This window comes from Amphiura filiformis, chromosome 2 (assembly GCF_039555335.1).
Source record: "Amphiura filiformis chromosome 2, Afil_fr2py, whole genome shotgun sequence".
NCBI lineage: Eukaryota > Metazoa > Echinodermata > Ophiuroidea > Amphilepidida > Amphiuridae > Amphiura > Amphiura filiformis.
In genome coordinates, this window is record NC_092629.1 from 46035600 (window position 1) to 46058617 (window position 23018).

The 23018-nt window shown below is 37.8% G+C and overlaps 1 protein-coding gene across 1 annotated transcript in view; it reads right to left on the reverse strand.

Moving 5' to 3' along the window:
- Window positions 1–3001: 3001 nt before the first annotated feature.
- Window positions 3002–23018, reverse strand: part of LOC140146286 (uncharacterized) — a 53629-nt gene continuing 33612 nt past the window's right edge. Inside the window, exons 2-7 of the mRNA XM_072168077.1 lie at window positions 9937–10118; window positions 7966–8067; window positions 7068–7175; window positions 6255–6362; window positions 4994–5094; window positions 3002–3405 (exon numbers count right to left, since the gene is read on the reverse strand). Coding sequence (XP_072024178.1) covers window positions 3340–3405; window positions 4994–5094; window positions 6255–6362; window positions 7068–7175; window positions 7966–8067; window positions 9937–10118 — 667 coding nt within the window. The 3' untranslated portion in view covers window positions 3002–3339. The remainder of the gene's footprint in view (window positions 3406–4993; window positions 5095–6254; window positions 6363–7067; window positions 7176–7965; window positions 8068–9936; window positions 10119–23018) is intronic.

A 23018-nucleotide genomic window follows, 5' to 3' on the forward strand; every position in this document is an offset into this window, starting at 1 on the left:
CCATGCATCTTTAACACACTGTTCTTGTTCATTAAACATGGCCTGTGCACATACTCACATTAGTTAGTACTAGATGTCGACTGCTCAGTGCCAGAAGTGGGCAAGTGCAATCGCTGCCCAGTAAACACTTCAATTTACACATGGCAGCTATTGCACTTATCCACTTCTGGCACTGAGCAGTCGTGTACTTGAAAAAGGTGTGACTGGAATTCAGAAAATATCCTGAAATTTGTCACATCCGTACTAAAAATGTATCTTTACTGGGTTAGCGTTTTTAAGTGAATGCTCAGTTTTGATACTGTGTGCAATAAAATCCGCACCGGCATCAGTGACCGCATTAACCTAGTAAAAGCACTATAAAAGTTCATAGACCTAGCAATTTAGAGAGCCGACTGCTACCATGACTCACTGGTTGTGCTTCTTAAACACAATGTTTCAACCATGGAAAAATGGGCTATTCAGTTGAAATCCATACGCCCCCCATGGAACACATGACTTTAATCTCCCAAACAGGGGGCGCAGAATTCAAATAGAGTTACCCATTCAGATAACCCCATTTGAAATTGATACTCCCTGGGTGGAAGATTAAGGTCACATCTTCCACAGGTGGTGTGTAGATTTCAACTGGATGGAATAGCCCAAAGCAAGAATACAAACTATTAAGGATAAAACTAACAAACATACAAACATTTATCATGCACGTATCTTACAATCGAGTACATGTATTTGGTTTTCTAAACAAAACCAATTAAATTAATTCATTACAATTTATTTAATCAAATGACTATTTGGTTTTCTAAACAAAACCAATTAAGTTAAAATTCATTATAATTTAGTCAAATGACTGTATAATATTCTTTGAAAATTCAATTCTAAAAATATGAGCAATATTTGTGTTTTACTAAGACCATTTCATTATATAAATATACTAAACTGAGCTCAAAAAGAAACTTATAATTTTTCACAAGGTCATATCTTGAAATCCTGTTCGTCAAATTGAACCAAAATTACACAGATTTACTTCAAAACTCTACTCATAACACATGTCAGTAACCAAGCAGTTATCCAACTGACACAACAGCAAAATGCACTGACATGGGACAGCTTCCTGGACCACATTCACAGCCCAGCCCTGTTTCATAAAAAAAAGTGTATGAAAAGCAGAAAGCAGCACCGTTTTATCATCTGTGCAAGGATCTTGTGTGCATTCTCACAGATTTTTTTGTCCTGGGTGCCAACTGTTGGGCTGTGAAAGTGAAGGAAGTCCAGGAAGCTGTCCCATGACAGTGCATTTTGCTGTTGTGTCAGTTGGACAACTGCTTGGTTACTGACATGTGTAGTCCGACGAATAGGACCTGGTTTTTTTCTCAGTTACCAACTATCACTGCTCAGGCTCTGATTGCTCAAGAAAGATTGATCGCGAAAGTCCAGTGACCACCCGGGCGGCGATGGTCACTGGACTTTCGCGATTCGTCTTTCTTGCGCCATAGATATAAGATAGTGGTCATAGTCTGAGGTGAATATTGTCTGGGAAATAAGAAAAAAAGGTCCTACACGTCGGACTAGACATGTGTTTTGAGTAGAGTATTAAGTTAATCCTGTGTGTAATTTTGGTTCATTTTGATTGACAGTATTTTAAGATATGACCTTGTGATTCACAAGTTGTAAAAAAAATTTTTGAGCTCAGTTTAGTAACCAAAAGAACAAACTATGCCACTTAATTAGTAATCTTTGGAACAGAAAATTTAAAGAATAATTGATAGTTCATTAATAATTCCCAAGATTGAAAAGACTGCCTTACTGCAAAATCTTTGGTGCAAGAAGATTTTCACTACAGAACCACAATGCCTCATTCTTTTGCAAAACATTGAAAACTGGTTCCTTGATGCATGCAAGTTCCTACGTCTATTCCATTTAAAATCCACACTACCCCTGTGGAAGATTTCAGAAATATCTTCCACAGGGGGAGTATGAATTTAAAATGGAATTAACACATTAGCAGCTTCATTTGAAACTCACTCTCCCTCAGGGGGAGATTGTTTGTACAGGGAACATGAGTGCCCCGTGGCAGCAGAGTACCCCATGTCAGCAGAGTACCCCTGGGGGGGGGATGGGGTGGTTTGGTCTTGCTGATAAAATTTCATACAGGTGGCATGTGCAGTATACATCCATGGTGCATTCTTAGTCAGTGGGAGTGGTCTAGTTCGTAGACACATTTCTGATTGGACAATCGCATGATTTTGGGTGCCGTCTATCAGGCCGTAGACGACCCCACGTCATCATGCGTCTTGATAATCCGTAACACGCGGCGTGTAGAGGTGCGCATATGTATCGCGCTGGATGCGTGACTAGTGCGGAATCTGTGACGCGCTAGCAGTAACGCCGCAACAGAATACGTAAAGTTGTAAACAAGTTTCGTTCATTTTATAATGAGGGAGTTTTTATGCGGTAACTTAGTTTTTGCTTTAAAAATTGTTTACAGTTATTAAAATAATATTTAACTGACTAAGAATGAGAATAAGCGATAGGAATTTTTATTTTGCCTATCCTCTACCTATGATGAGCGACAGGCAGGTCCAATATTTTTTTATCGTAGTGGATACCGGCTGCGCCGGCATCCACTACTCAAAATATTGGACCTGCCTGTAAATCTATCACACGGTAGAGGATAGGCAAAATAAAAATTCCTATCGTTATTCTCTAAATCTGGGTATGCTGTGAAAATCTTTTTTCCCAAGACATAATACTAGGTGGTAATGCAACATTATAAATAAAGTAACACATAGCTTAGGTCACACAATATCAACAGTTAAATGTAAACAACAAAACAACCAATCACAGAGTGGCATTTCACTGGAATGTTTGCATCACATATATTCACTGTTCCATCAATGTAGCCTTTTCAGTGGCATAACAGGGGGCATTTGCCCTAGGCACCACATTGGGGGGGGGGGCACAAAATGATGGTAGAGGGTAAATAAAGAAAAAAATTGAGTCTGCCCCCCCCCCCCCACACCAAGTGGTAAAAGTCAAAATTTGTGCACGCTTTGCGCAGATTTCAGCACAAATAGTCTTTTTGAAAGATCAATTTAAGACCGAAATTCAACTGCATTACAACCAAAATTAAGGGGGCGCGCAATTATGCATCCTTGACCCCGGGCGTCACAACCCCTAGCTACGTCACTGCCTTTTTGTGTATGTTATGAAAGTTGTAACCCATGGTCCTGCATCACTGAACTAAACTAATTTTTAGTCCTCAATGAAGGTATGGCTTCTATTCTTAATATCAGCCAAGACTCCTAATACAAATGATCAAATTAAGTATTGTTTACAAGTTATTTAGCTGCTGTCCTGAGCATCAAGACGTGGCTGCTTTGCAGATGGTTCATCTTCCCTGCTGGATGCCTACAAGAGAAAGAAAACAAGTAAACAAAAAAGATGAGTATTCAGGTTTTCCCTGGAAAGGCAAATAAAGAAAGAAAAAAAAAGGTTTCTCCCTGGTCTGACGGGAGATTAGAAATGCAATGCAGTTTGCGTTTTTTTTTCTGAATGATTTTTCAATAAAGGGTTTTCAGCACCATTTTATGAATGCATGCAGACAAGGCTCTGACAAGTGCTCGTCATTTTCACCAAAACTGCCTGTCCAAAATTTGACACTGAAAATATAAACCAGACTTTTGCTCTACTCCTGCTGGTGGTGCAGTCAGTTCAAATAGCTATTGCGATAGCCTTGATTTACTAATCTGGTCTTGTTTTGAGTTCACAGAACATATTCAAGCCTTATTTTTAGAATTTAGTATGTCACCTGTAGGCATTAATTTTGCCTGTCCTAGAGCAAGCTGCCTGTCCAAAATGACAGGTGGGTGGGTGACTATTTAACACCCTGCATGCAGGTGACCACAGGCAAAACAATTTTTGGGGCTTTTAGACAAGATGATGTTTCATAGTGGTTTTCCTACTATAACAGATTCCACAGTACCGCAGAGGTTTTGCAAAAAGGCTAAACACAGCAATGGACCTTGGCTTGAAATATGTAGGGAACAGGATTACAATTAAGTATTATTGATCTCTTCCTATGCAAGTTCTGAATTAGTAGTCGGGTTCACATTTTGAGTTACACCCGGTGCAAACTTACGCTAACATTGATTACGCCACACCTAGCCTACTCCTAACATTATGCCGACCAGCTCCACCAAGCATTCACTTCTGGTCGGCGTATATATCGCGTATACACTTCCGGTGTTTCTGTGATCTTTTTCAATCACACAATATGTAATTTCTTAGTTCCGACCAACAAAAAGGTCAAACTTACAGCGGGTGCTAGGCGTAGCAGCGTTTACATTGGAACTTATTCCTAGCGGAGGTTACACCCAGCTCGCTACTCGCTGACTTTTGTCAGGAGTAAATCGTCGGACGTACGCCTGGCGGAACTTACGTTGACCACTGCCACTACTCCAGGCAGTGCATACCGCTACTCCTAACAACTTGCGCCGACCAAGTTCTGCCAGGCGTACGTCCGACAATGTGAACTCAACTATAGTGGAGCCAATCAAGTGCCTTAATTGCTATACTTGTACAATAATACAATTATATGAATGTGGAAAAATATATGAAAGTTGAGAAAAGTAAAGTTGGTGAAGATCATGATTTGGATCAGGGCATTAAGAAAATGTAGAAACCAGGAAGCTCATTCCCATGACATTTTGGGATTTGGAGGGAAAGTTTGGAATTTAGTGGACAATTTTGTTTCCCCATGTAAAAAAAAACAACATAATAATTATGCAATTAAAAATTTGGTTATTCAGTTAAAATTCATACAACTCCCATGGAAGACATGGCCTTAATCTTCCACAAAGGGAGTGTGAATTTCAAATGGGATTACCTAAGAGTGACTCCATTTGAAATCTGCACCCCTGTGTGGAAGATTAAGGCCATGTCTTCCATAAGGGGTGTATGGATTTCAACTGGAATAGCCCATTGCATGATGTAATACCTGTCTTTTGTTAGATGAGGTACTGGCTGGTTCTTCGGCGGTCAACAGAGGGGGTCCTTCATCTTGACTCTCAGACTTGGATGCCTTTTCTTTGGCTGCATCTACAAAACATGTGCATCACAAATATAAGAAATTACTAATAAACTAATATGTATACATCTGTATAATAACTATGCACCTGTTGGCTGCTACATGTGTCTCTTTTTACATAATAGAATAAATACCAGACTCATCTCAAGTGGAGTGGAGGTCACTTCAAATCATCCCCAAGTCATATGGTTTAGGAATACAGAGAGCATTCCAAAACCATGTGACTTTGGGATGATTTGAAATTACCTCCACTACAGATGATTGGTTTTATTCCTAGCCGTTCTACCCAATTTGGGAAATATTTGTTTGGAATTCAAAAATCTTGATACCTTTTCAGATGAAAATTGTTGGATCTTGTATGGCTAAATCTGTTGAATTCAACAAATATTTCCCAAATTGGGTAAAATCCAACTACATTTCAACATTTTTAACAGAGGTTTCAGGTGGATGTGCCCATAACCTAGAGTCCGAAGTTTACCATTTTCTAAAATTCATTTTCCGTGTTGTAAAATTTGTAAATCTGTGTATCATGAATAAAGCTTTAAATGTATAAACAATGATTTTGATGTCACAATAAAGTGTTCAATATCGCGATCAATATGCTCTTATTGGAATATTCCACGACAATTGGCTGACTGTTACTATATATATATGTTTGAAGGGATATAGAGGGTTCATGCCTTGGTAATATTACTATTATACCTTTATTCGGTAAATATTTTTATCATAAAAATTGACACACACAACTCATGATTGTTTTTAACATTTATTTCTCTTATCTTTTAACAATTTTTGTTACATCATGCAAAAATGTCATTTTCCATGTTGTACCTCCGATTCTGTGATTTTTTTCAGTTTTCCGAGAAAAATTCAAATTCAAATTGATCATGATACTATTTAACTGGAATTACAACAACACAGAGGGTGTGATGATTTCAAATGGAATAGCCCAATTGACCAACATGCCAATAATGTATGATGAGATTTCAAAGTTTCAGGTTTTTATAGCATGATCATTCTCAACCTCTGACCAATAACAAGCATCTTTCATCACCAGTCCATCTACCGAGTGAACAAGCATAGTGCTACATTATGAAAGCTCTCAGGTGAGCTCATTTCCACTTCCATAAAATTTTTCTTAATCATGATCATTTCTATTCAATGGACTTACTCTGTTGCATGGCATCTCTGAGTCGTTCACTGAGGCTTACTGATGCTGACATTGACGACTCCTCGTACTGACTGGAACTGAATGTACCTTGGCCTGATTTGCTTTCTCCTGTAATTAAACATATGTATTGAAAAAGCCACCAACAAAGTGGTTAGTTATCAGGCAATACGTATCTTACACAGCTTTGTATCAGACATTTTATAACTTAAAGCACAATTTTATAATCCAAGTGAGTAGACTATTCCATAATGTTCCTATATGTTTGATAAACATAACTATTTGTGCAATTTTGATGAAAAACAAAATGCTTGTTTTTTTAATTTATGAGCATTTTTGTATAAACAGGGGTATTTACATCAGGGTTTACAATACATGCATGTTTATGGAGAGAGTGGTTAAAAAAAAATTGCATATACAGTGTATAATAGTGCCCATCCACACATCTGGGATGCATGTTTATTTTACGCAACCATAATGGGCTGCAATACACTAAACCTAACCTTAAGGGTTGGTGGTATGTGGCCCATTGTGGTTGCAGAAAGAAATTAAGCATTTGGGATGGGTTATTTCATAATTTTGTCATTGGACATGCTATTTTCCAAACCAGCATGTCCAACGGATGCACTAAATGTTACCCCTCTAACTAAATTGACCAAATTTAGGATGTTAATCTTCCGCTTGGCCTGCTTTAGGCTACAATTACATGTAGCCCATTTCAGCATGTTTATATCAAGTTCGTTTTAAATTAATCAATGCAGAAAATGGGACACATATACCCATAATAAACAAAAAAACAAACAAAAGCAATGTTACCTTCACTTTGTAGGCCTGCTGTACTGCTGATATCATCATCACCACTGCTGAAGTTGGAGTCAACTGAATTCATTGTAGATTCATCATTACTCAATTGAGAAGATGCAGCTGTGTAGGGAATGCAAAATAAAAATAACCAACATTATTTTAAAAAGAAATGCATCATTTGCTTAGGATTGGTCAAAATTCAGATTTTTACATCATTGTATATTAACGTACATTTATTAATGAATTTAAAAGATACGGTACCCTGAAAAAATCAAGGTGCTGTATTTGTGACAAAATTTGAGATTTTTATAAAACGATATAATTTAATTGGTTCCCTTTGCATTTACACAATAAACATGTATGCGCTTTAAAACATGCCACCATTTCAGATAATAGAGTGGGCGTAGCAATTTTATCTCTCACATTTTCTGAAACAATTGGCCCACTGTGTCTTCAAGTACATGCATCCCACATGATATGAATGGCCAATGATCTGAGGATCAGGTCAGCATTCATGGCTTGCTATCCCCTGTCTTGACGGTGGCACGTTACCTGAAGGGCTGTGGTTCGAAACCGAACTGATAAGCATTGAAGCAAACAACTTTTCATCTTCTTTCTTTCTTTCTTCCTTCCTTCTTTCCTTTCCCTACACCAAAAATCAGTGGCAGTGTTAGAGTTAACTTAACCCCCTGAGCACTACCTGCTGATCTAACATTGCCTCTGATTGGTCAGTTACATGATATCTTCACTTTAATAATCACCAATCAGAATGGAGCTTTGCATATAATTCACCCCAATTTTTTTGTGTGCTGAAATTATTCTAACAATGTTGCTGATTGGTCCAATTGGTAATGATAACTTCTTTTTGGCCAATCGGCAGGTAGTTCTCATGGGGTTAAAGTATCCTTACTTAATCTTGAATCCTCGTTAATCAGTGCTGTTACGTCCCGATGTTTGATTGGCTCAGATGCTTGTGTAGAGTCACGGCTACTGCTTGCACTCTGGCCTTTATCTATGGAGGAGAAAAAGGGAAATAGAAATACAATTACATTTAATTATGTACACTGGGCAACAATGGGCTATTCGCATTGAAACCCATACACCCCCTATGGAAGACATGACCTTAATCTCCCACACGGCAGTGACGGCAGTGTAGATTTCAAATGAACTCACCAATGCAGTAATCCCATTTGAAATTCACGACCCCTGTGTGTATGCCATGAAAGATTCAGGGGGTGTATGGATTTTAATTGCAATATATATATATATGATTATATATCGCATAGATTCCTGTCATCTGATTGGTTGAAAGTGCAGTCATTGATTAACTATGCCCGCAAAATGAACTATGGACCGGTCATGTGCATCCCGATCAAACTGCCCAATCGCAACACCCACATATCCATTCGGTATATAAAATAAATATTGACTGTTTTATAATCAGGACATTGTTAAGGGGAGGCGATCTTTTGTGCGTAATTATAGAGGGCAAGGGGATTCACTCTATCATTGTAAAAAAATATTTGAAGAAATCTAAGAGCCCCAGGAATGAAAATTGTAGTGTAATTCATGCCAGACACAATTTCTTTTAATGACAAAAATTAATTTTTGTAATCGATCAAAAACCAAACGTTTTATACCAATTTTGAATTTAGCCTGAATCCGTAAATATGGCACCTCTCGCCCTTTTTCAGGTCACGGCTGTTTTGACCATTATGCAGCATACCATTGTTGAAGCTATTTCACATACATGTTCAAAACACTCTAGAGAAAGAATGTGACCATATGCTGCTGAAATATCTTTTGTTGATTTCAAATGATAATGTCTTAACGTTGTAAATTTTAATGTCAAATTCCTAAAATCAAAACAAAACATTGCGACGCAGATATTCCCCAACTTATGCAATTTCATCATCGTATCAGTGTCTTTATTTGTTTGAGGTCTTTTTCAAACGTTCGTGCATAAAACGGCCAATCTATCTTTACAAAATGCATCATTTTTATGTAAACAAAAGGCTAAAGATAGCATTATGAGATTTATCTTTTATTATTACACTCTTCAGTCCATCTGCCTCCGTGGCCGAGCGGTAAGGAACGGGACTGATAATCAATGACGCGTGGAATCGTTGGTTCGAGTCCCATCCAAGCATGTGGAAACTTTTTTTCTTCAAAATTCATGATCGCATTCCGAAATGAATAACTTGTCAGTAAATCGTGTATCGTATCCTTAAGATTATAGGCCTGCAGTGATCTCAAAACCATGCTAATAAATGACCCTCGGCGTAGCATGGTTTTGAGATCACCTTGGTCCTATTGTATAATCTTAACCATGCCTCTCATAGCTATATCAGGTTAACCATGATAATTTTCACCTTGTAGAGTCAGAGACATTAGTATGCATTTCGTTTGATGCATGCTTAAATCGTGAGTGCTTGCTCAAAGTGCTAGCGTTTTTAAAGAGGTCGCAAAAAAAAAAAAAAAAAAGCTGTCTCAATGCATCACATCAAGAACCATTGAATCAATACTAGGCTTGTTTGTAGTATGTACTCATTTTAATGCATTTTTCGAAATTGTTTTTTCAAACATAGTGACCCAAAAACAGTTCCTTTTGGTTTTAATAGGTAAAGAACATTCCAGGCTACCATTATACATCAAAAAATTAAAAACAAAACAATTCTATATTCATTTTAAGTTCAGATTTCCGGAAATTCCCTAAGATTTCCCAACGGGAAATATGCCATAACTCCGGAAGGGAAGGTAGTATGAAGGTCAAACAACCACCAATTTTAAAAATTTTGAATTTTTAAATAAAATTTGAAACTTGTCGTCTGCAGTCGATCACACCTGTGTGGACAGGGTTAAGAGCTAAGAATATCCTTACCCAAACCCTCTCGTGAAGCAAAGCGTCCATTCTTCTTCCTTTTCCTGCCTTCGTTTGTTTGTTTGCTGGCTATCGTAGGCTTTGTAGCTTCATTCTCTTTTCCCTTAGACTTGGGATCAATTACCGGCACCCACTTGAATATCCTTAGTGATGTGTCATTGATGGAGACCCATTTCTTTTCCCTGTAGGAGAACAATATTACCAAGAGCAAAGATTATTTTGATATACAAGCATTTGCACTTAAAAACAAAAGACACAATACCGTACTGGTATTCTGACAACTTCAAGCCTTTCCTTTAACCCTAACAGAACTAGGACTCACTAAAGCGCACTATTAAAACCGCTCTGCGTGCATGCATTCCGCGGGACTTGATGACGCAATCAGACCAAGTCATATATATAGCCAGGGAATCGTGGGCAGGGCTAACGTCACCTGTGTAGCTACATGCTGGGGATCTTCTGCGTGGCATGCGAGGGGTCCGAGGTTCGAATCCGGGGTGCCAAGTGACTTTCTTCTTCATCTTCTCTCCTTTTTCGTTCCTTCTTTCCCTTCCGATAGCCAAAAAACCTCGGGTAGGGTTAGGGTTTTAAGGTAGTACTACATCCCCTGATAAAGTTTTTGACTAATTTTGCATTTTTCTCAAAAAATAACTACATACACTGGTAAACAAAAGTTATATTATAGGGGCAAGCAATCCAATTACTTCACTGAAATTTCACAAGTGGTTCATATTAAGAAATGAGGTACATTCTAGTACTTCTTTTCTTATCATAATAATGTACCGCTTGTCTTGAGTCACTGAAATTCCAGTGTAGTAACTGGATTCTTTGCCCCTATAATATACATCAGTGTGTTATTATTTTTTGAGAAAAATGCAAAAATAGTCACAAATTTATCAAGGGGTGTAGTACCACCTTAAACCACCGATGCTTAAGTTCTATTAAATTAAACTTTCGCATACATGTATGGCCATGCCTTTTGAGTTAGGCTGGTAATGCGTTACATGTTTTCGCGACATGAAAATTGCATGTTTTTTCGTTTAGATATAAATCTTTCACATATGTGGTACATACGAATGAGCCGTAAATGTCCTCAATTGTATTCTGAGTTACAGTGTAAAATGGGCATGAAGGTCGTATTCATAGGTACCTCAATTTGGTGCTACGTGTACCTCATTTAATGAGATACACGTAGCCCCAAACTGAAATACCTGTGAATATGAACTTCATGCCCATTTTACACTGTAACTCAGAATACAATTGAGGAAATTTACGGCTCATTCGTGGTGTACGGTCACATATTATACCCAACATATGTATATAAAAGTACGGTATACATTTTCTTGCTGCCTGCAGATGAACCAAGGAATCCAAAAATGCACTTTAAAATGGCACAGGGTGTAACACTAAAGAGTTATGAAACTGAAAATACCAAATATTTTACAGAAAAAATGTAAAATTTGACAAATTAAAAAATAAAGTTAGCTTCACCCCGCATATTTATAAGTTCCATATTTGAATTCCTCTCAGTCAGAGCTTTAAATACATAACATCAATAACATCATAGGGTTCAATAAAATTCAAATGATTTTGCGCCAGCCTCTTTCAAGGTATATTTTCCCATTGACTTCAATGTGTAACCCGAACGGAAAATAACATATATGCAAAGTGCCTCTCAAAGCAAATTAAATTACCTGGAATATGATTGTATGGTGTTATAGTATGCAGTTTAAAGTGAATTGTAAAAATGTGAAAAAAGAAATGGACCTCTAGCATCATATGACCGGGCTGGGGGTCACTTTTATTAAATGTGCTCCTCCTCCTCCTGATCCTCCTCCACCCCGCACATTATGCTAATTAGATGCAAAATATTCAAATGTTAATAACTTTTTACAACTTTTTTAAGGTTTACTGTACTGTATTGGTCTCATCACAAGCTTTAATTTGACACCAAATTTAACTACATAGGCTGCATACATGTATTAACTGAGAAAATTAAAAAGATGAACCCTAAAATGTCGCATGCATGTAACATCTCCACCTATTTACTGGCCCAACTCAAACGCATGGCCATCTAAAACAGTTTGAGTTTTAAGGTGTGCGATTGCACACTTTAAATGATCACAGGGAATATGATTGACTGAACATCTAAAATTTTGTTTGATTTTGCTGAAAACATTGTTTGTAGTTTTTACAGTTACCAGATCTGATCCAATCAGGCTTACATATGTCGAAAATAATGAAACTAAGATATCTAGCAGGCCTTCATTTTTGACAATTGCAGGATCTCTGTTAATCACTCTCCTGAGTTTACTAAGGTACCGTACTCAACACGGATCAATCTTTTAATATCTGTATTAACATAGGGATTCAAGTAGTGAGGAGCTCAGTAAATCATACTCCTGAAATGTTGTTAAGTGAGGAGATTTTAATAAGTAAGACGTAAGGCAAATTAGTATTTTCTGAATGATAAAATTGACTTTCCAAACTGAAGCCCCAGACATGAGAAGTGGGTAAGTCTTAAAGGGACCATTGAAAGAAAATATGATTTGGTATCAAAATAAAGCCCATAAAATATAGAATCAATATCTAAAACAATTAAAGAGCTAACTATTTTAGAAATAAAAATACAATGAAAACAACGTACTCGATTTACCCCCCTTCCGACGCTACATCGCGCGTCATTTATCAAAAGTAGAAAATTAGGCGCTTTCCTGATGCGTCATTGTGGTTACGCGTTTTGTGTTGCGTTGACATTTTTGTTGTGTTAATTTGACAACAGCGATCGCGATCTAAATATCAGATGCAATAATCATGGTAATACAACCGCTTATAAGCTCTTATAATTATTTACAGGTCAAGTAAAAACAAAATTCCAGTTGATTGTCCACATGTTATCAAAAAGAGCCTTTTTATTTATCATTTATTAGTTATTTTTTACAATGCAAATGGATCATTTAGGCCTATGTATTATCCCCGGACATTATTACTAGTTGTGTAATTTGTAGAGGAGGATGATAGGATCGAGGCTCTTGTTATTTGATGGTTCTCTGAGAGGATGATTAAAACAAAGCCTCTAAATTGATATGCTTATTGGACAGAAGCAAATCTAAACTATATTATTAACTTTTGAAACATTAAAAAAAGAAGTTTTCCCTTATAATAAAGAAAATAGCATTAAACATTTCAGACTCCCTCAATTGCAATGCCATGCGAAAGGAAGCGGCGAGGGGACGATCAATTGGTTTTTTATCATCATCAAGCATGCAGCTTCCTATTTTACTTATTCATAAATTCAACCCCGGTCAACATGACCAAGATATGATTCGATGAATTTATGTAGGCCCTACATGGCATATATAAAACCATAAAACTAATTATGAGTAGGCCCTATGCCTATTATAGGCCTATGATATAGTGACGATGTTGAGGGGAATATCGCCAAGATTTGTCGCAACACATAAATTGCAGATGATGTGCCGGCGCGAGCACCTCCCATGGGTATTATTATTATTATAGGCCTATGTATTTTTTCCGTAGGACATACCTTAAAAAAATATTCAAGAGATGATTATTTTTTTCCAAAACCTGACAATTGGTATAAAAAAGCTTTTTCTTCCATAAGTTAACTTTCAAAAGTGCTTATTTTCATACCCAAAACAATGCAAAGTAGGCCTAGGCCCTTTTATTTTGCAAATTTATTCCCCTATAGGCCTACCATGTGTTATACGGGAGACTTGATTGATATTATTTGAGCCGTTAGCACTGGGGCAGTAGCTGAACGGCAGATGAAGAAGTTGGTTCAGAAGAACATGACATGCAAGCTGTTCTTGAAATAAATTACGAGGAGCGCCTACAAACATACATAGGCCTTCAAAAAGCCTATATGCTACAAACATCAAATGGGAAATATTATAGGCCTACACTTATTTTAATCCATGGATGGTTAGGACCGGGGTAGGCCTAGGGTATGCGAAATTGATGTCAGTCATTTCTAAAAACGAAATATCCAGCCAGGCGCGCTGTATTTTACAAAATTTACCCAATCAACATAAACTTTGTAACTGTAGGCCTACCTTTGATAAAACGCTCGGACACTTTGCACTTTCAAGTATCAGTGGGAGTTGAGATTGGATTAGGCCTGTAAGCATTTCCATAACGTAAACTAAAGCTGACAGTAAATATTGTTCATATGATTGTTTGGAGTGGCCTTTATATGTTCCTCTCGTGGTTCTTTATCTTCAAATTTGTTTCTCATTTTTCATAGGCTTTTAAAAATAAATAAAAATAACTTTTGGCTTTTATATAATAACGCTTTTCCCAGATCTCGGAGGGTTCAAAGCGCTGTAATTTCGCTGCCATGGTAGGCCTACTTATCACAATCAGATCGCATCATCTAGGCTGGATGCTGCCGAACCTGTCGCAAATCTAGCCGCATTTGGATTGTAACATCCACCAATTATCTTTTCAGCTCCCCAAATTTCATTGGGTGAAGGAAGTTTTTGATAACCAAACAACTAATCACCGATTTTTGAGAAGCAGGAGGAAACTGGAGATCCCGAAGAACCTGCGGGATCGAGATAAACCAAGTTCACATGAGTCTTTGGGCCGCGCGCCAGGGGCTTGAAGTTGATCCCGGGACCTCAGTAGTGGTGCAAGGCGAGGAAACAACCGCGCCAACTCGCTCTCCCGAGCCTGACTTTTGTTTTGAACCTGGTCCCATAGGCCTAAGTGTGTCTCTACACGTGCTACACGGAGCGACCGTTTAGAAACAAGCAACACACTTTAATCACTCGCAATTCAGCTTCCAAAGTCAGGATCGGCTTCCGTTTAGGCCTGGCCTGGCCCGTGCTGCTGGGGGGTGCGAGGGTCGACCGCACCTCCCAAATTTGCAAAAGTAGGTATACAAAAAGTCTCAAAATTTAAGAATCAGGTTTTTTGGTCAAAAAAGGTCCAAATTTGGGGGAAAAAGTCCACTTTTCAAAAAATCGCCCCCACCCCCCTTTGGAAAAAAAAAAATCCACTTTTTCAAAATCAGCACCCCCCAAAAAAAAATCCTGCGTACGGGCCTGGGCCTGGCTGTTAAGGCCGTATAACATTAATGTTTTGGTTCTCGTCCCCTCCCTCCTCAAATTCTGGGATTTGTCAGATTTTTTTTAGATTTTTCAATTATTTTAGACTTTGGAATGATTGATGAATTTTTCATACATTGGCCTATAAATAAGTTTATTAGAGATCAAGGACCACTTCCAAGTCTTTTTGTGGTAGGGCCTACTCTAGGGGGTTTATCCCTCAGAATCTCACATTTGAAAAAAAAAAGTGCATCATCGTTTCCTCCAGCACTGTTGGAAATGACCGAAAACTGCAGACAATACTGATTTTACAAAAAAAAAAAAACACCTCCCTCCTCATCAATTCATGAAAATATAAAATATTAATTTTATACGGCCTAACCTAGGCCGCACGCCCGGGTGGTAGGCTAATTAGGTCTAAAGAAATTAAGTCATGGCTAACCTGAAATATCATTGCCTTCTCTTTCCTATCCTCACCAGATATTTCAGAGGAAAGTAAAGAGTTGCAATATCAGAATGGGATCAGAATGCCTCAGTCAAAACAAATGATACTCTCTTGCAAACGCCGAGCAGCTAGCACTGACAGCTTTGACTTTGTCAATATGGAGGCCTAGGCCTAACTTACTTATGTTTCCCCGTTGTTGGCCAATTTTGTAGGTCTACATGTAGCTAGAATTTATATAGGCCTATATATATCATAGAAGTCATTGTAGCTTTGTAATTTATATTATAATATCCTTTTTAATAGACTTGTTAGGCCTAAAAGACACATACAAGTTCATTGCTGTAAACACGTTCATGCGCTGGTTTAGGACCAAGTGTTGCCATGCAGCGGAAAGGATATAACCACTTTGACGTCACAGGGGTTGCCACGTGTCTCTGCACATATGAATTGGGCGGAACGACGCGACATTGGGCGCGTTGTCTTTATTTGCTGATTTGGGGGGTAAAATAAAATAAAATTGCGTTTATCATTTTAGAAATGGATTCTATATGTTATTAGCTTTATTTTGATACCAAATATGTTTTTCTTTCAATGGTCCCTTTAAGTGCAAAAGATGGAACAGCCCGACCGAGAGAATGTCACTCATTAATGGAATAACATGGCGCTCACATCATTAATCAGAGCAAGGGACTGAGTGCTATACAAAGCCTTTAGCGCCCAAGCAGGTTTGAAGTTTGCCATATTTTCACAATTTTGTGTACCGGTACTATATATGGCTCAAAATAAGCTAAGGTGTCATAAAAGTGTAACACACAATTATTTTTCCAGCTCTTTTCTTTTGGTCTCCAACCAGGTTTAAATTATAGTATGCACATATATCGTTCATAATACACTAAAAGAAAGATAAGTTATAGACCATTTACTTCACAAATTTAATTTTCTAGCCCTTGCGACGTTATATTTGACAGACACAATTTTGATGATTTTCTGCAATCAAATAAAAATTTATAAAGTATTACATAAGGTATTTTGTGGTTATTTAGGTGTAGGACCTACAGCAACTGATTGTGGAAAAAAATGTGTCCAAATATTACAACAAGGCGGTTCTCGAACCACGAGTCTCGCCTGCTTTTGTGACCGCCTGCTTTTGCGATAACTGTTGGTAGAGAGGTAAATGAATTTGGCGGTTATCGGCTGGGCACGATTATCTGGCCGATGGTAACTGTACCCACCAAGTTTCATGCCCATGCAACAGTTTTTACTAATATGACCTCAGATGACCCTGGTGGCCCTGAAATGACCTAAAATTTTGGCTCTAAATGTTGACTGTACCTCTCGTGCTAAGTTTCATGCCCATACGACAGTTTTTACTAATTTGACCTCAGATGACCCCTGGTGGCCTCGAAATGACCTTCCAAAAATTTGGCTTTAAATGTTGACTGTACCCATCAAGTTTCATGCCCATACTGAGTTTTACTAATTTGTCCTCAGATGACCCCTGGTGACTCGAAATTACCTTCCAAATATTTGGCTTTAAATGTTGACTGTACCCACCAAGTTCCATGTCCATCCAACAGTTTTTACTAATTTGACCTCAGATGACCCCGAAATGACCTTCCAAAAATTTGGCTTGAAATGTTGACTGTACCCACCAAGTTTCATGTCCATACGACAGTTTTACTAATTTGACCTCAGATGACCCCTGGTGACCCCAAAATGACCTTCCAAAAATTTGGCTTTAAATGTTGACTGTACCCACCAAGTTTCATGTCCATACGACAGTTTTTACTAATTTGACCTCAGATGACCCCTGGTGACCCCAAAATGACCTTCCAAAAATTTGACTTTAAATGATGACTGTACCCACCAAGTTTCATGCCCATACGAGTTTTAATAACTTGACCTCAGATGACCCTGAGTGACCTCGGATGACCCCGTAATGACCTTCCAAAAATTTGGCAAAACCAAAGAACTATTTCATCAAAGTAATAAATCAAAACAGAAAGATGCTTCCTTTACGAGTTATCACTCATTGAAAGTGCTACTTTGCTATACTTTACATGGAAAGCGACTATCTTAAAGTCGTCATATTTCCTTAATTACATGACCGATCAAGCTGTTATTGGGATATGTGATGCACAGTTGAAAATTAATTGTTAAAAGATTTGGTGACCTCAGTTGACCTTTGACCTTGTATGTGACCTTTGACCTCACGAAATTGGAAAAAGTATGTTGCGCTGAAAAATCAAATTTGGCAATACCAAAGAACTCTTTCATCAAATAAATCAAAACAGAAAGATGCTTCCTTTACGAGTTATCACTCATTGAAAGTGCTACTTTGCTATACTTTACAAAGAAAGCGACTATCTTAAAGTCGTCATATTTCCTTAATTACATGACCGATCAAGCTGTTATTGGGATATGTGATGCACAGTTGAAATTTAATTATTAAAAGATTTGGTGACCTCAGTTGACCTTTGACCTTGTATGTGACCTTTGACCTCATGAAAATCTAATCAGGTCGAGTACCTCTGGCCACATAACTCCCCACCAAGTTACGTCACTGTACCCCATACGGATCTCCAGATAATCTGTTCACAAGGTATTTTGCTTATTACGCATATATTATGCAAATTAGGTACTTAATTACCATATTTTACGCTCAAAATCTAATCAGGTCGAGAACCTCTGGCCCCGCTTCTCCTCACCAAGTTACGTCACTGTACCCCATACGGATCTCCAGATAAGCTGTTCACAAGGGTTTTTTGCTTGATACGCATCAAATACGCATAAATTATGCAAATTAGGTACTTAATTAGCATATTTTGCGCTGAAAATCTAATCAGGTCGAGAACATCTGGCCACGCTTACTCCCCACCAAGTTACGTCACTGTACCCCATACGGATCTCCAGATAAGCTGTTCACAAGGTTTTTTTTGCTTGATACGCATCAAATACGCATAAATTATGCAAATTAGGTACTTAATTAGCATATTTTGCGCTGAAAATCTAATCAGGTCGAGAACATCTGGCCACGCTTACTCCCCACCAAGTTACGTCACTGTACCCCATAACGGATCTCCAGATAATCTGTTCACAAGGTATTTTGCTTATTACGCATAAATTATGCAAATTAGGTACTTAATTACCATATTTTGCGCTCAAAATCTAATCAGGTCGACACCCTCTGGTCAAGCTACCCCCTATAAAGTTTCATCATCATAGCACTTACGGTTCTCAAGATAACGCGTTCACAAGCTTTTTCCGAACACACACACGCACACACACCCCTACCCACATAACCCTGAAAATGGGGACATGGGTAGAGATGTAGGAAATTGGGGACAACCTATTGCATGACAGTATGCTTGAAATTTTTATTGCTTATGTGTAGGTATACCCTACTTATCAACAATCTGTAGTGGGAATTACAAATTTCAAATTCCTTGTCCTAGTGATTTTTTACATTGGAATTGTGGACACACACCAATACACACTCAATGAGATTTTTAACATGAAATATGGGGATATAGAATATCCCCATTTTAAATGTAAAGTTCTGGAAGTGTGTATGGGTATTTAACATATTAACTGGGGACATTGGAACTGTGGACACACACCAATACACACCCAAATGAGTTTTTAACATGAAAGAGGGGAAAACGGAGTGCGTTCATATAAAATGTGAACAACCCCTCTCAAGTTCGGGAAGGGTGTGTATATAAATGTTTAAAGCCAATTTTAGCTACTTTAGGAAAAGTATTGAGAACTAAAATGAAATGAAATAATAAGGAACCCTGAAAATACATTGTATGTTTTAATTCTCCCAGTCCTGGGGTTCTTTCAGATCTGGAAAAATTATTCTTGTGCAATATTTGCCACATTTCCCTTCAACATGGCAGGATTCCCACAGGAGTCAATTGGGGAAGTAGGGATATCTCCAATTCTCTTTTGATTACATGGGGGTGTGGCAGAATGTTGCAATTGGTCGTATGCCATGAACTGGGTACTAAAATGGGGGAGCCATTTTTTTGTCAAGTTTCATTCAAGTTTATTCTTAAAGTACTAGACTGTGTTCAAAGTATATGGTATCAATTTATTGCTAGAGGTCTGCTCTAAAAATAAAACCATTTCCAGCACATTTGGACTATTATTGCATTAGTGTTGCATTTGAACTACAGGGTGTCCCAAAAAAAAGACGCCCCGCATCGCGCCCTCTTTTTCTCCTATTTCTGAAACGTTGATCAAATATATTTTGGTATGTAAAGAAACCCTAAATCGTTAGCTTTAATTAAACCAAAACAATTCTTTCAATCGGCTCACAATTTTTGAAGATATGCCCTCTTTAAGAAATGTACCAGTTTTTCACTCTGTCCACGGATGAGGTTTGGCTACATCAAAGATTTAAACGAAACACACGGTTAATGACATGGATAGATAATAGCATTAGTCTTGGGAAAGCATTCACTATAAGCGAGGATCACCAGCTAGCTTCAAACATCTTCGCAACCCAGTATTACTGCTGCATTCGAAGTATCCCGGCGCACAAGGCCTTAAGGATGGTACGAAACACAATTAATGCAATGAGAACTAGGGCTGAAACCTGTATTCATCACGGAGGCAACCAGGTAGAGGGCAGAGCAGCACAGTAAACTCACTTCAAAAGAACCAAAGACAAACTAAACAGCCCTTTTCAGGGGTACCTTTTATTCCAAAAAGAGAAATGACTTATGTTGTCAATAAAAGAAAGCAAGAAACAAGAAAAACACAAGTAATTGCAAGTATAGCAAAAGAAGTCCCATCCCACATCAATTTCGCCCAAATTAATGACACTTAACAAAATCCATAACCCATAAGCCCACCGGTAAAGCCCATTCCCTTAAATAAAGTTGTTATTTTATAAAGTTATCATTGAGGAATGTTTTATATTCATGCATGGTATATGCACTTTTCAATCTTTGCCAAGTAGCCCAACCTCCTCTGTGGACAGAGTGAAAAACGGATACATTTCTTTAAAAGGACATATCTTCAAAAGTTATGAGCCGATTGAAATAATTGTTTTGGTTTATTAAAGCTAACGATTGTAGGTTTCTTTACATACCAAAATATATTTGATCAACTTTTCAGAAATAGGAGAAAAAGAGGCGCAATGTGGGGCCTCTTTTTTTTTAGGGACACCCTGTACAAGTGTAGGGAGTTGAAGGAAAGGATGTATACAAACAAGCTAAGCATGATTCAAATGTGGTTATTCCAACAGGTTGTGTTCTTTATGTTGGAATAGATATGATACATGAAAACAATAAATTTGTACTTCGGGTTCAAGACCATGAAGAAAATATGTGCTCAATATCCGCCTAATAATATACCATATTTAAAGTCACCCTGTATAGTACCATTTTGCATAGAGATGACAAATAATATATGTACTTAACAGAATGTACAAAGGGCCATTTAATTACATAGAAGAAAATGAAGTTTGTATTCCATGACTACACTTACTACATTAAACCTGTTTAATTTTGATGAATTTCGTACTAATGAGTCAAACATAATCACTCTGTATAATATGTTGATCACCCTGTATACTTAATATTTGAGTATAACTATGGGCAGAAACTCACGACTCATGTATTTCTCTTTCTAATTTACATTTTCAGTGATGAAATATAGGACTGCTACTTAAATAAAGAAGTTAATTGATCTTCAAATTAATTTTTTTGCATCAAAAAATACAGTCGAATTTGACCACCCTGTATGATCAACACAGAACACCACCAGTCGTCCCGTTTATGATTTGTTTGTGGGCCATTGTCATATTTTTTTTAATCCACATCTGTTTTGACTTGTACATTTTGGGAGAAAAAGATGACTCAGGTATATCAAAATTTCAAAATATGTATTTTTTTTTTATGTTACACCCTATAGGAATTTTACCCGCCCTGAATATTGGATCTCTTTTTGCCGTATCTAACATCCTTGTAATAAGCTTTCCAAAAAATATATACGTGTGTGCACTTTAAATGTAAGGAATAAAAGTTATGCTTACTGCAGTACATTTTGGTGACGTTTATGTCATTTTTCAGTGTGTAATATTCATGACATACGACCAATTACAGACATTTATTTCATGCTGAAATTGGGGATACACACAAGGATTCTTACCAGTCAATTGGGGAATCGAATTGGACACAAAGGTGTGGCAGAGTGTCGCTCTCACAGACACTTATTTCATGCTGCAATTGGGGATACACACAAGGGTTCTTACCAGTCAATTGGGGAAGTACCGCGAAATGTGAATATATTCATTGGGCATTTAGGTGTGGCAGTGTCACAGTGGCAGGGTTCTTACCAGTCAATTGGGGAAGTACCACGAAATGTGATTATATCCATTGGGCATTAAGGTGTGGCAGTGTCGCTATCACAGACACTTATTTCATGCTGCAATTGGGGATACACACAAGGATTCTTACCAGTCAATTGGGGAAATACCATGAAATGGGAATATATTCATTGAGCATTAAGTGTGGCAGAGTGTCGCTCTCACAGACACTTATTTCATGCTGCCATTGGGGATACACACAAGGATTCTTACCAGTCAATTGGGGAATCGAATTGGACACAAAGGTGTGGCAGAGTGTCGCTCTCACAGACACTTATTTCATGCTGCAATTGGGGATACACACAAGGGTTCTTACCAGTCAATTGGGGAAGTACCGCAAAATGGGAATATATTCATTGGGCATTAAGGTGTGGCAGAGTGTCGCTCTCACAGACACTTATTTCATGCTGCAATTGGGGATACACACAAGGATTCTTACCAGTCAATTGCTTGGAAGTACTGCGAAATGGGAATATAAACATTGGGCACAAAGGTGTGGCAGTGTCGCTATCACAGGCACTTACTTCATGCTGAAAATTTGCTATTTCAGATTATCCACCCCCCCATTTCCAACTCCTTTCCTCTCAATATTGCATGGGAATTCCCATCACGAAAATGCCTAGATTGAATGGCTATAATGCCTATTGCTCGGGAATTCCATTTATGTAAATACCTATTGTTTGGGAATTCCCATCAGAAAAATGCCTCTTGCATTGGAAATTCTCATCACAAAGTAAAGTACTCAAACAAAAATGTGCAATTGTATTGCAAAAAATAACCAAAACATGAGATTAAAATTGGTCTAAAACTGGGGTAAGGGCTCTGGTATGAACGTTTGTCATTTGGACAGTATTTTTTATGGGACATGAGAGCACATCATGCATCAGACATATCGAATTGAATTCTGAATACGAGGAATGTCCTGATGATATCAAATAATTTTGATTTTTTTGAAATTTGTGATATAATTGGCAAGATTTTTTGGCAGGCCCAGAGGTGTTGGGAAGTGATTTTTGGCAGGCCCAGAGGGGGCAAATGATTAAAAATTGATATTTTTGAGATTTAACAGTCCTCGAAGTAAACTTTCTAAATCTAATGATAAATCCAAGCAATCCAGGTAAATCATCCACATAGTAAATTGCTCAACCAGGCCATCCTACACTCATTGCATTATGTTCTGATGTTC